This window comes from Syngnathoides biaculeatus, chromosome 5 (genome assembly GCF_019802595.1).
Source record: "Syngnathoides biaculeatus isolate LvHL_M chromosome 5, ASM1980259v1, whole genome shotgun sequence".
Taxonomy (NCBI): Eukaryota; Metazoa; Chordata; class Actinopteri; order Syngnathiformes; family Syngnathidae; genus Syngnathoides; species Syngnathoides biaculeatus.
In genome coordinates this window covers 20,403,316-20,416,658 of record NC_084644.1, presented here as the reverse complement: position 1 = coordinate 20,416,658, position 13,343 = coordinate 20,403,316, and the positions used below count along the sequence as shown (strand labels likewise).

The window sequence follows — 13,343 nt, the reverse complement described above, 5'->3', positions numbered from 1 at the left end:
CAGCATTGAACGTTTGTACAGGCTCACTGTACAGGATGTCCATACAGCCAATTAGCAAACGTGCAGGGGTGCGTCTGCAACTCTTATTTTATACGATGGTCCCGTTAATTGGGCTCGACCCTACCTTGCAGTGTGCAGTAAGTCTTTTGTCTCAGTTCCAGTTGGCTTATAGTAATGCCCTGCAATGGAGGGAGTTAAGATTCAAAACTGCAAGCAAACATTGAATGTTTCCTCTTTACACTAATCCCTTCCCCGTTGAGTCCCTTACCAAAGCCACACCTCTCACTAACATGCATGAGCAAAATTTTCAAATATGGGCATTCATAATGGCGTTCAATTAATAAAGAGAATAATCACTGAAAATGCTCTCCAACTTCAACAAAATAGTTGCACCAGCAATACTAAGCTCCCATTACCACTGTAAAGGACCCAACATTAGCCACGGATGCTACGTTGGTAGCACTATTCACAGTATTTATAATGGAGTGTTACTATAACACTAAATGTTATTTATTTGCAGCTTTATTTTTTTTTAATGTACATGCAACAAAGCTCTTAAAGCCCATGGTCAAGGGTCACTGAAGAGGTGTGCAGATGTGAATTTGCAAATGACTGTGATATCCCTTCTGTTTCCGATTAGTTGTTTTTCCCTGGGTGCAGTGTTTTTTTGTTTGTTTTTTTAAGTCAAATTAGAGATATAGGGCGTTCCCCCCACCCTCAGAGCATTTCTGTAATAGACTAATGTCATGTCATACATCCAGTTTTAACAAATGTGACCTACCCCCCCAAAAAAATGAATTGCAAATGCCCCTTTATTCATGTATTCCTCCCTCATCTTTTCTATTTGTCCAGATTACATTCAATCAGAGAATGTACTGTTAAGATTGCAACTAATCACTTTTCTCTAATAGTCCACAAGAAAGAACCCTTTTATCCCACTTACATAAAGGAATCAATAATGTAAGTGCTGGGTTTCCTTTCTTTGATTGTTTCCAACACTAATTGAGATATCCACGTGCTCCTTGCCTCACAGATTTTTTTAATGTTTTAATCCTTCACATCTTCCTTCTTCTCTTATCAAAACAAACCTAACCCTTCCATTTCATCCGTCCTGTTGCTCTTGTTGAAGATCCTTTTGCTACAACCGAAGGAAGTGGAGACATTGCTCCAGGGTTGGACCTGTTCGCTATGAGACCCGCTGATAAGGATGTCACCGCCATCACTCCTCCCACCTCTAGTGAGACCACGGCCATCGCTGCCCCCGCTGCTGCCCCCACACCTTCTGCCACCACTACCACTAGCACCACAGATACCACCACCACCACAGAGTCTGCAGCCGCTCCGGCTCTAGATTTTTTTGGTGGTAATGTCCTTCACTCTCCTTTCGCTCTCCTTTTCACTCAGCATTATGATGATGATGATGTTTTGATTGTGTTTGCTCTTGCTTTATACATCACTAATACAGTGGTAATAGAATGTCAGTCCCTTTATCTCAAATTTCAATACAGTGAACCCCTGCCTGATTTTGAGTTTGGCATTTGCTGGTTTAAAAATATTTTTAAAAAATGAAATCCATAGAGTCATAATGTTACCAAAAAATTCCCTTTTTTTTTTTTTTTTTTTGAGGCCAAAGCAGGTAAAGTATTGCTCCAGCACCATTGTATGGCATCTTGCTGCCAATGAACTATATTGAGGTCAGCTGAGGAGCTTCATTAAAAAAAAAAAAAAAAAAAGATTTTTACACTATGTTGTGCTATCTTGATCCCAAGGGCTTCCTGTGAACAAAGTTAGTGCTATTAAAGCAAACATCTTGGCCACCCATGAAAAGCAGGAGCATTAAAAAAAAATCATAAAACAGTCATTTTTTTTCCCCCTGTAAAATCATAGCTCACCAATCTAGATTTTTCTCTTTATCAGCAGAGGTGGCTTCACTTGCTTTGACTACTAACTGAACATACTAACACAGAGTGCCAGCACTGATATTTGACACCAAAGATTTAGATTAATGGTTATCTCCAACTAAAAAGTTTGAATTGGGAAATTGGAGATCCGACCATCCAGTCAATATCTGAGCAGGTTATCCTTACAAGGGTCATGGGATTGCCGAAGCCTATCTCTGCTATCTTAAGGGCAGGATGCGGGGTACACCCTGGACTAGTTGCCAGCCAATGGCAAGAAATTCTAGATAGTCATTCAAATTATCCAATAACATTGAATCTTCTCAACACCTTTCATGTAAATGATGTAAATCAATATTTAGTATAGTTTTCCATTTCAACAGCTTTTATACTCCTATCTTGGTGATGAAAAAGTATCACTTCTTTCACTCCCCACTTTATACTTGGTTGACAGACAGCTGTCCTACTGCTACGGACACGAAAATCATTACAAAGTATTACAAGGAATGATGTTAAATCAATAAGTCAATACTCTAATGGAAGGTTTTTCTTTTTACAGTTCAATAATAAGATAAAAAATCATGATTCATATCAGTTCATCATAACATTTCGGCTTGGCCAACATCAATGATTCATTTGTTGGCTGTTTCCAATGTTGTGTTGGTCATACTATTGAATTTTTCATGTTCAGTGAATAATGGTGAAGATAACAAACTTCCTCCAAAAGAATATTATGATTGCAATATTAGTTTAAAAGAAAAAAAAATTATACTGGCTTCCCTGTGATGACAACTGCCTAAGTGTGGAAAAAGGTTTAGCCACATACAGGCGTGATCTCGTGGCTATTTCCACAAAGGTGTGGCAAGAAGTTATTTATCCTGTTTAGCCACATTGGCTACGAGGTTTCATGACCCAGTGCAAACACTGGATGGTTTCAAAAATGTGACTGAAATTCATTACTTTTGCATTGCACAAAATTCAAAATTACACATCTCACTATCGACTGTATTATGGCAGATTGGATCTACAAATTGCTCTCATTCACAAGTACAGTCATAACATTTCTAAACAAATCTGCAATTTTTTGCAGATGTGAAATATTTTATATATATTGGTTATATTTCCCTTGAATTATGTTATTTTTAATCTTTTGTTAACTCCTTGTTGTATGTGTGCTGTACTTGAAATCTGAATGTACATAATGTGATTGTGTGTTATAGATATGCTTGATTCTATGCCTGAGCAAAGTCCCACCACAGAATCCAAAGCTGCTACCACTCCTAGCGTAGACCTTTTTGGTGCAGGTACAGGAGCTGATCAGCATGTACCTGTGTGTGTGAAACCTGTTCATCTCTTCTGCTGCCAACAACTCCACTCCCCTGTCCAGTAGTCCCTTCCTCCTCCACATCTTGGTTTGTCCCCATAGTGATACGAGAGCTGTGCATGACACCCACAAGCATTGTGTTCTCCCCGAACCTGCTTTCTTACCTGAGCTGTTTCTACCTGCTATGCTAATATTTTTCTTTGCTCCTCGACCTCCACCATTTTCTTCTTTCTTGCACACCTGCCTCTTACTTGCGTTGGTTTATTACCGGTAGACCTCCCTGCTGTTTCACGGGGGCCTTCTCCTTTGCCTGAGCCGGTTCCATCTGGAGACATTGTCACTGGTGAGTTAAGGTGCATTACTTTAATGGCACCCCTTCTGTTTTCCTTTTGTTATGAAGGGTACAGCAATCCTCCACTTGTCATGAACAGCCCCGTTCAAAAGAGGTGGGAAAGATGCATGAAGGCCCGCTTTCTTGCTTTGCTTCCTTTGCTATAGAATGTTAGCCCTCCCAAGATAATAATGTTGCACTCACCCAAAAAACATGCTTCTCTATTAATTAGCATGAACCTCTTTCTGCTTCATTGTCCTTTTGCATTTCATCTCAATGTCATCTTCAGATCCTGCTCCTGCTCCTGCTCCTGGTATAGCTCCTGCTTCTGCTTCTACTCCTGCTCCTGCTCCCGCTCCTGCTCCTGACATCGCTCCTGCTTCAGCAGCTGCTCCTGTTGTTGCTCCAACACAAGCTACTAATGCTGCTTATGCCACCGAGGCCTCCATTGCACCTCAAGTAGAACCGACCCCAGTCATTGACCTACTCGGTATGTCTCACACTGCCCTCATACTTTCTTAATAATAATTTAGCATACTTTGTCTCTTATGAACTGGGGATTTTTGATGTAATAAACGAATTACACACTGTTGGGGTTTTTAATGCTCTATTTGATAGATGGCATGTTCAACTAACTTGGGTTGACAAGCACCTAGAAAATATGAATTAGGGGTAGATTTTTCAGACATGGAATGTCAGTCTGTTCTAACCTATTAGGGACAAAGATGAAGATATAATTCTACAATGCAAAATTATTATTTTGCAGTTTTTTTTGTTTGGCCTAAAACACCAGTCCAGTACAACGTTACTGTAAATAAATATTAAACATGCTTGAAAATGTTTAAAACTTTCACCTTTTATACAAAATTATCATGCCAGTGTGCTTGGTCATGTTGACATTGACAAAAAATGATGCTGTACCAAAAATAGACTCCAGAGACTTGTGTTTTGTTTAGTTAATTATGCCGTCATGTCTCTCTCTCTCTCTCTCTCTCTCTCTCTCTAGCTGTCTGACTGTCTCTCTGTCTGTCTGTCTCTCTCTCTCTCTCTCTCTCTCTCTCTCTCTCTCACTTTCTCTCTCTCTCACTTTCTCTTTCTCTCTCTCTCTCTCTCTCTAACAAAATAAGTATATAGATTCAGTGATTAATTAGCCATTTGAATTTTATCCTACCAAATACTGGAATTTGGCATCGGTCGGGCCATAGCATGATCCCTGGGTTCTTTCTGTAAGTAGTGTTGGAGTATCCTAACAAATACAGTACCTACACCACATTTTAAATGTTTAGAATCATGAAATCATGCAAAGTATATAGCTCATACATGAAAATAATGGTATGGTATTACCACAATTTGTTAGTCCTCAAAACATGTGAAACATATTTTCCAAGTAAAAGTTACAGTAATAAGTACCGGTGGTAAATATAGCGCCAGTGCTGTGTAACGTCTTTGTCTTCAAATACAAAGCGTTTGTTTCAAAGTCAAATTGAGACAAAATAAAGCTAGTTTCTTCTTCTTTTCCTTTTGGCTTATCCCGATTAGGGGTTGCGAAAGCGTGTCATCATTTTCCATCTAAGCCCATCTTGTGCATCTTCCTCACAAACACCCACAGTCTTCAAGCCCTCCCTCACCACATCCATCAACCTTTTCTTTGGTTTTCCTCTCGCTGTTTTGCCTGCCAACTCCTTCCTCAGCACCCTTCTACCAACATACTCACTCTCTCACCTCTGAACATGTCCAAACCATCGAAGTCTGCCCTCTCTAACCTTGTCTCCAAAACATCCAACTTTGGCTGTCCCTGTTATGAGCTCATTTCTAATCCTATCCAACCTGTTCACACCAAGCGAAAACCTCAGCATCTTCATTTCTGCTTCCTCCAGTTCTGCTTCCTGTTGTTTCTCGAGAGCCACTCTCTGTAATCCATATATACTGCCCGGCCTCACCACTGTTTTATAAACCTTGCCCTTCATCCGAGCGGAGACTCTTCTGTCGCATAGAACACCAGAAAACCTTCCGCCAATCGTTCCACCCCGCTTGGACCCATTTCTTCACTTCTTTACCTCACTCTCCATTGCTCTGGATTGTTGACAACAAGTATTTGAAGTCATCCATCCTCACTATCTCTTCTCCCTGGAGCATCACTCCTCCTCTCCGCCCCTCACATTCGTGCACATATATTCTGTTTTACTTTGGCTAATCTTCATTGCGCTCCTTTCCAGTGCATGCCTCCATCTTTCTAATTGTTCCTCCACCTGCTCCCCGCTTTCACTGCAGATCACAATATCATCTGCGGACATCATGGTCCAAGGGAAATCCAATCTAACCTCATCTGTCATCTATTACTACCGCAAACAGGAAGGGGCTTAGGGCAGATCCCTGATGCAGTCCCACTTCCATCTTAAATTCTTCTGACACACCTACAGCACATCTCACCGCTGTTCTGCTGTCCTCATACATGTCCTGTACTATTCTAACATATTTCTCCACCACACCGGACTTGTGCATGCAGTACCATAGTTCCTCTCTTGGTACTCTGTCATAGGCTTTCTCTCGGTCTACAAAGACACAATGTAGCTCCTTCTGAGCGTCCTCAAGCCAAATAATGCATCTGTGATACTCTTTCTAGGCATGAAACTATACTGTTGCTCGGAGATACTTACTTCTGTCCTGAGTCTAGCCTCCACTACTCTTTCCCATAACTTCATTGTGTGGCTTGTCATCTTTATTCCTCTGTAGTTTCCACAGTTCTGAACATCGCCTTTGTTCTTAAAATGGGAACTACAACACTTTTCCTACATTCTTCTGGCATCTTCTCTTGCGCTAGTATTCTATTGAATATGTTGGTCAAAAACGCCATAGCCACCTCTCCAAATTGCTTCCATACCTCCACTGGTATTTCATCAGGACCAACTGCCTTTCCATTTTACATCCTGTTCGGTGCCTTTCTAACTTCTCCCTTACTAATCATTGCTGCTTCCTGGTCATTCACGCTCGCCTCTTCTACTCTTCCTTCTCTCCCATTTTCTTAATTCATAAACTTCTCAAAGTGCTATTTCCATCTACTCTTCTACCTCCACTCTTGTAGGTCACTCTATGTTCCTGTGTATGTTTCTTTCGGCTTGTCCCTTTCGGGGTCGCCACAGCGTATCATCTCAGATGAACCTATATATATGTTTGGCACAATTTTTACGCTGGATGACCTTCCTGACGCAACCCTTCTCAGGGACTGGAGGCCCCAGTGGGATACGAACCCACAACCCCTGGTTTACCAAACCAGTGCTCTAACCAATGAGCTACAGATGCCGTACTTACCCATCCATGACTTCTTTATCTCCGCTCTTTCCTTCGCCAACATGTCGACTGAAATCTGCACCGATCACAACTCTCTCTCTCTCTCTCTCTCTCTCTCTCTCTCTCTCTCTCTCTCTCTTCTCTCTCTCTCTCTCTCTCTCTCTCTCTCTTCTCTCTCTCTCTCTCCTCTCTCCTCTCTCTCTCTCCTCTCTCCTCTCTCTCTCTCTCTCTCTCTTTCTGGGATGCTCAGGACTACTTTGTCTAGTCCCTTCCAGAATTTCTCTTTCAACTCGAGGTCACATTCTACCTGTGGGGCATAACTGCTAATCACATTATACACAATACCCTCAATTTCAAATTTCATCCTCATCACTCCATCTGATACTCTTTTCACCTCCAATACATTCTTAGCCAGCTCTTCCTTTAGAATAACCCCTACTCCATTTCTCTACCCATCTACTCCATGGTAAAATAATTTAAACCCTGATTTAAATTAAATTTATTAATAATTAAATTTCCAGCCTTTCTCCCTTTCCACTTGCACTCTTGGATGTACAATATATCAACCTTTTCTCCTAATCATCATGTCAACTAACTCCTGAGCTATTCCCGACACACAGCTGTAGGGTCTGTGCATTTCTCTTCTTCTTCTGCCGTCCAAGCCACTTTCCTCCTCTTTTTTGCCTTTGACCTACATTATCTGAATTTCTACCTATGCCTTGCAGATTAACAGTACCAGAGTATATTTATATTTTATTTATATATGTATTAGAAATAATAATAATAATATATTTAGCCCGTGGAACGACTTATCTGTTATGGAATTTGTTTGATAAATGCTCATATATGTTTGGCACAGTTTTATGCCGGATGCCCTTCCTGACGCAACCCTCTGCATTTATCTGTGCTTGGGATTGGCCTACAGGTCGCACAGTCTTGTGTTCCCCAAAGGCCTGCAGAAAGTCAAAAAAAGCAATCAAATAAACAAAGTCAACATATAATGTACACAATTACCATACAACTTAATCTATGTTAAAATCCAAATTGAAGCAGTCAAATAAACAAAGTCAGCACGAGTAGCACAATTCACATACTACCTAGTCTATGTTAAAGTTAATGTTAAAAGGGTATTTGGGTAAGAAGGTTCGAGTATAAAAAATGTAAAGGATATGTAGATTTAAAGGATATAAAATAAAGCTAACTACATTTCCTTACTGAGTACAATTTTTAAGTTACCTTTGCCACACTTTAATTACAAAGACACATCTCAATTAACTGCACACAACATTTTATTCATTAGTAGAAATAATATTATGTCATAGAATAATAGTGTGAAATGTTTTCATTCAAATTCACCATTGCTCTGTAGATCAGCGCATATTAGCTTGCAATCTCTTCACAAGACAACAGCATACACTTCACACTCCCCTGATGTTGCTCTTGTAAGTTCCTGCCCAAAAGGAGATGCCTCAGCCTGCACCTACTGTGAGTCATCACCTGTTTCTTCCAGTGGTCCCATTTAGCACATTCTCGATAAAGTAAAATATCTTGAAATATCTGTTTGGACAATGTGTTTAACAGTGAAAGAACTAAAATTCCATTGTGCCGTTGGTGTTTACTCTTCTCTTGCACGTTTTGTTCTGTTTTGTTATGGCTAACTGGCTGCCACTGCAGACTCCTTCACTGGCTCAATGAAGGAGACCGAGAGCTCAGCTCCTCCGGGACCTGGAGGCGACTTACTGGGAGGTACACCTCTTTTGGCTTCAGTATATTTTTTTAAGGTCTGGATCATCAGGTCAGTGAACTAATTTGAAAAATATGCTTACAATTCAAAAAATATTTCAGTTGGTGCCTTGAGATACAAGTTTATCATAATTGTGAGCATCGAGAGAGTCATAACTCAAAATACGCTGATCTAAAATTACTTTTTCCATTGGAATGAATATGTAATACCATGAATCCTCAACCCAAAAAACAATGTTTTAATAAGGAAACAAGCGCTTAATAATGTTTTACTTAAAAAAACTAACGAAAAAAAAACAGTAATAACATATGTAAGTGAATAGAATGTAAAGATTTCAGGTGGCGTGATCTACGACGGGTTAGAGCCTTTGCCTCAAAGCTCTGAGGACCGGGTTTCAAATCCTGGCTCTACTTGTGTGGAGTTTGTTCTCCCCATGCCCATCTGTTGCGTTTCCAATTATGCACTAGCATTAATCTAAGACAACACAGTGTGGCATCCCCTAACGGGACAAGCCGAAAGGAAAAGATGAAGAAGATTAAGTTTGTGAACTTTCATGCAGTTATGTGGTTGTTTCAAATACACAACATATAATTCTCTTTTTGTTTAATTTTACTGTAAACATACTAAAATGGAACAACTATTTTTTAGCATACACCAAGATACACGTTCAGTCATTTGCCTGACTACCACACAAGCAGTGCTGCTATTGGCTCATAACGTTTGCTTTTTCTTGGCTCTGGGTAAGTCTGTTGGATTCGCATGATATGGTGCTTTCTTGGGTTTTCTACAAGTACTCCCGTATCCTAAAGTCATGCAAAGTAGGTTTATTGAATATTCTAAATTGTCCAATGTTTGTTTGTTTATAGTCGCTCTGTGATTGGCTTGCAACTAGTCAAGGTATTGAAAATGGATGGCTGGATATTATTGCAAATAGTAATAAGTCCATGCTCTTTGTCTGTTCGTTAGACCTCATGTCGCCTACCCTGGCACCCACCGCGGCCCCGGGCTTGGCCCAAGCCTTCGCTCCAGCTCCAGTTCAGAATGATCTTCTCGAGTCGGGATTTGAACCTCTGGGTTCACTTCCCTCTCCGACACCACCTGTGCCAGCTGTACCAATGGTACCTCCCACAGCTGAACCGGCAAGAACCACACCGGCGCTCTCTGGCGGCTTTGATGCTTCGAGTGAGTGGCATTTAAATTTTTTAATTCATGTCAAGAATATCATTCACTTGGAAAGAAACGATGAATATATCACGTGAACATTCTTCCTAATTTGATAGTCGACGTTAAAGTGTATCGTACACTAAAACATAGCAAGTTGGACGTCAGCTCGACGAAGGCTGCTGTAATTATTTGTGCTTGGATGACATACTGTGACATGCTTTTACCACCGTTGCTCACGGCTTACCTTCTCACCATGGCTCAGTCCTAGTCTCAGTCCAGACCTAGCTTGTTTCAATGTGGCGCAATCACAAATGCTGTGCTTTCTTCTGCTTCACACGTGCTCTCTTTTGCTTCATTCACTCTCCCCCACTTCCTTCATCTTCACCCCTTCTTCTCTGCTGGCTTCCTCTTGCTTGCTTCTTCTAATGTTTAATTGGTGAGTTGAACTCCACAGTGCATTGCAGCATGTGCACTTTTTAAAGTCCCCCTCTCGTTTCAGGATATTTCGCATGCTTAATGTCTTGTCATAATCCCTTGGTGTCTCCTGCATGAGACAAAATATTAGGGCCTAGTCAATTAATTGGAAGATATTATCCCTTTTCAAATGGCAAATATTTGCCAATTTTTTTGCCCATTTTTTGCAGTTTTTTAACATATGACATAAGACAAAAATAATGACAATGAAAGAAACATTTTTAAAAACTTAAAAATAACTTTTTTGTGTTTTAATTTTTGGAAAATTAAGCAAATGGTATGGACAAAGTATTGCAAAAAGTCAAATATTTTGCCTGTAATTCATAACTTTATTCTGGTAAGCACTAAGGCACCCAAAAAAATAAGTAATATTATTGTTTATACATTTCTTGAATGAATCAGGTGAATAATCCATTATTGGAATTGTGTTTTGCTAAGAATCATATTGGTCGGACTCTAGACAATCTGCTGAAGAATAGAATTATTTTTCCATGGTTATCTCAAGTATTGATTTTTATCCAAATGGAATCAAAGATACAGGTGACTGTGATTGGGGAATAATAACATTAACTCTGCTAATGAGTGCAGTGAACTGAGAACCATATGTTCAAATGATTACCATATACGAAATACTAGTTTGTCTTGAAGATCAGAATACGAATAGCATACTACACTATTACTACTGAGCGCTATGATGCACATGATCCTATGATATTGATATTACACTCATTTTGCACTTTAAATTTCAAAATGAAACATTTTTACCCATCGTCAGACAGTGACAAGCACAGAGAAATACAATATTCTACATGAAAGGAAAATAACTGGTATAAATCAGTGCAAGTCTTAAGTGTACGCTAGCAATTCAGTGTTGTTTCTATCGATTTGAATATTCAAATAAGGTCCCACACTTTGCGTCTCCACATTTGATTAACGTTGAGTGAGAACAGCTGGATTTTTTCCCTTGCCTTATCCTGTCTGGTTACAAATCTGCCCACTGCCTGCATCCGAGATAGACTGAGTATTAGCAGCCTTGTCTTTCTAAAGTTGTGCCTTTCCGACCTTTCTTCAAGTGTTTGACGGATTAGGTGACTTGCTGATGCCCGCTGTAACGCCACAGAGCACTGGGGGAAGCGTGGCAGGCAGCGCTGTGGGGAACATGGGAACTCCCGTTACAGTCGAAAGCGTTGCAGCTGCTCCACCTGCAACCCCACCCCCGACCAAAACTATTGCTGGGGACCTTGACTCGTCATTGGCCAACCTGGTCGGAGGTACATCCTGTATACCGAAATGTCTGATTTCCTTTAAAACTCAAGTTAATGTGCTCCTCTTTCTTTCCTACCGTCAGACTTGGGAGTGAAGAAAAAGTAAGTGTAGGCATTTCTAAAACTCATTAGATACTGTTCATGTTGCTTGGCTGTCTTTTGTTCCGTTTGTTTGTTTGAATGATTTCCACTCAATTGATGCTACAAATGTTTTCAAAGTTATGTTGAATGTTACCTATGTTCTCTGTGTTCGGAGGTGGACCATCTAAATAATTCCATGACTTATTGAATAATAATCCTTGTAGGGACCCACAGAGTGAAAAGAAGTTGACTGGAGGAGCCAACTGGACGCCTCATGTGGCCCCCACAAGCTGGACCACATCAGGTGTCCCCATGGTGAGAACATTTGCTGTAATCTGGGCTCAGTACACGTGTCTTTTTGACAAAATACCATTCAGTCATGTGGTGAACTGCATTCAGGCAGGTGTAGCTCCTGGAGGACCAGGATCAGCGTCCTCTACTGGAACGATGGTCCCACCAATGAGTGCACAGCCTGGCTTTGGAATGGTGAGTCGTTTCTAGAGGTTGACAAAGTACTCATACACTGTTCTTAAGGAGAATACTTTTCTAAAAGTAGGAGTACTGATTCACCTTCTGTACTTAATTAAAATTAAAATAAATGTTTAATGTCCATTACTTACGATACCTATTTATTAACTTTGGACATTTCTTAATGATTTACTCACCGAGAATAATAGAATATATATTTTGCATTTTTTTTGCCTTAGACCTTACCTTGCTTTAGCGGAAGGTTTTGAGCTATCAAAAAAATTTATTCCTCAAATACCTTGCTTAAATCTGCCTGGCACACGAACTGTGTTCAGGCGGCTGCAGGGGGGCCAGGAGCTTCCATGATGCAGCCCATGATGGGCCAGCCTATGATGGGTCAGCCCATAATGAGACCACCCTTTGCCGGAGTAGTCGGACATGCACCTGTAGGTGCTGCGACAGCACCTGGAGCGCCGGTAAAAACTCATACAACGCTTAAAACTTGAATGTTTGTTTTTTCAAAACAGTTGCTCCCATAGAAAAGAATGGAAATAAAAATAATCTGTACTGTCATTGTAATATGCAAACATTTTATCTATCTATCTATCTATCTATCTATCTATCTATCTATCTATCTATCTATCTATCTATCTATCTATCTATCTATCTATCTATCTATCTATCTATCTATCTATCTATCTATCTATCTATCTATCTATCTATCTATCTAATATATATTGTATGTGTTCTTTTATGGGGGGTTTTCACAGCTTTCTCCTGGACCTGCAAGTCAGAGTCCCAAAAAGCCAAAGGATCCCCTGGCAGAACTTGACCTTAAGGACTTCTTATAACGCAAATGAAGCCAGGGTATGTTGCAGTCGTCATTTTGTGATGACATATTAAGACATTGACATTTTCAAGCAGAAGAAAAGAATATCTAGGGGTTTTATTGCTTAGACTTCCACGACTTGTGGTACTGTATAACAAGAATTGGCAGCTGTTAAATGGTCAGACTCTAAACAAGTCATGCACAATTTGGTCCAGTTATAACATCTCTTGAAAGATTTACAAAAGTACTGCATATGCATTTATAATAATAAATTGCTAATCAGCTATCCTACCAATAAGTACATTCTTTCCTGAAAAGTCCCCAGTTTGTAGTTTAAATACTTGATTTAAAGGTTTTTTTTTCTGTCCTCTTCCTTTCAGCCATTTTGGAAATGATGTTGGATGCCCATTAAAGGTAGCGAGTGGTGAATTTTTTTTTCCATTAGAAGGGGAACCACCACTAAAGATTTTCAGGTGT

The 13,343-nt window shown here is 40.1% G+C and overlaps 1 protein-coding gene across 8 annotated transcripts in view; it reads left to right on the top strand.

The window, feature by feature from the left end:
- The window catches only part of snap91a (synaptosome associated protein 91a), a 65,036-nt gene that overhangs the window by 47,827 nt on the left and 3,866 nt on the right, over positions 1 to 13,343 (top strand). For 5 of the 8 annotated variants that reach the window (XM_061818669.1, XM_061818670.1, XM_061818666.1 and 2 more), the window contains 12 exons: positions 1,130 to 1,363; positions 3,119 to 3,202; positions 3,497 to 3,565; positions 3,843 to 4,043; positions 8,516 to 8,587; positions 9,552 to 9,767; positions 11,297 to 11,494; positions 11,572 to 11,590; positions 11,794 to 11,884; positions 11,969 to 12,055; positions 12,373 to 12,513; positions 12,808 to 12,904. In XM_061818669.1, the coding sequence (XP_061674653.1) occupies positions 1,130 to 1,363; positions 3,119 to 3,202; positions 3,497 to 3,565; positions 3,843 to 4,043; positions 8,516 to 8,587; positions 9,552 to 9,767; positions 11,297 to 11,494; positions 11,572 to 11,590; positions 11,794 to 11,884; positions 11,969 to 12,055; positions 12,373 to 12,513; positions 12,808 to 12,888 (1,493 nt within the window). In that variant the 3' untranslated portion in view covers positions 12,889 to 12,904. Of the gene's footprint in view, positions 1 to 1,129; positions 1,364 to 3,118; positions 3,311 to 3,496; positions 3,566 to 3,842; positions 4,044 to 8,515; positions 8,588 to 9,551; positions 9,768 to 11,296; positions 11,495 to 11,571; positions 11,591 to 11,793; positions 11,885 to 11,968; positions 12,056 to 12,372; positions 12,514 to 12,807; positions 12,905 to 13,343 lie in introns of those variants that run through there. The other 3 variants (XM_061818671.1, XM_061818673.1, XR_009794837.1) reach the window with 3 other exon arrangements.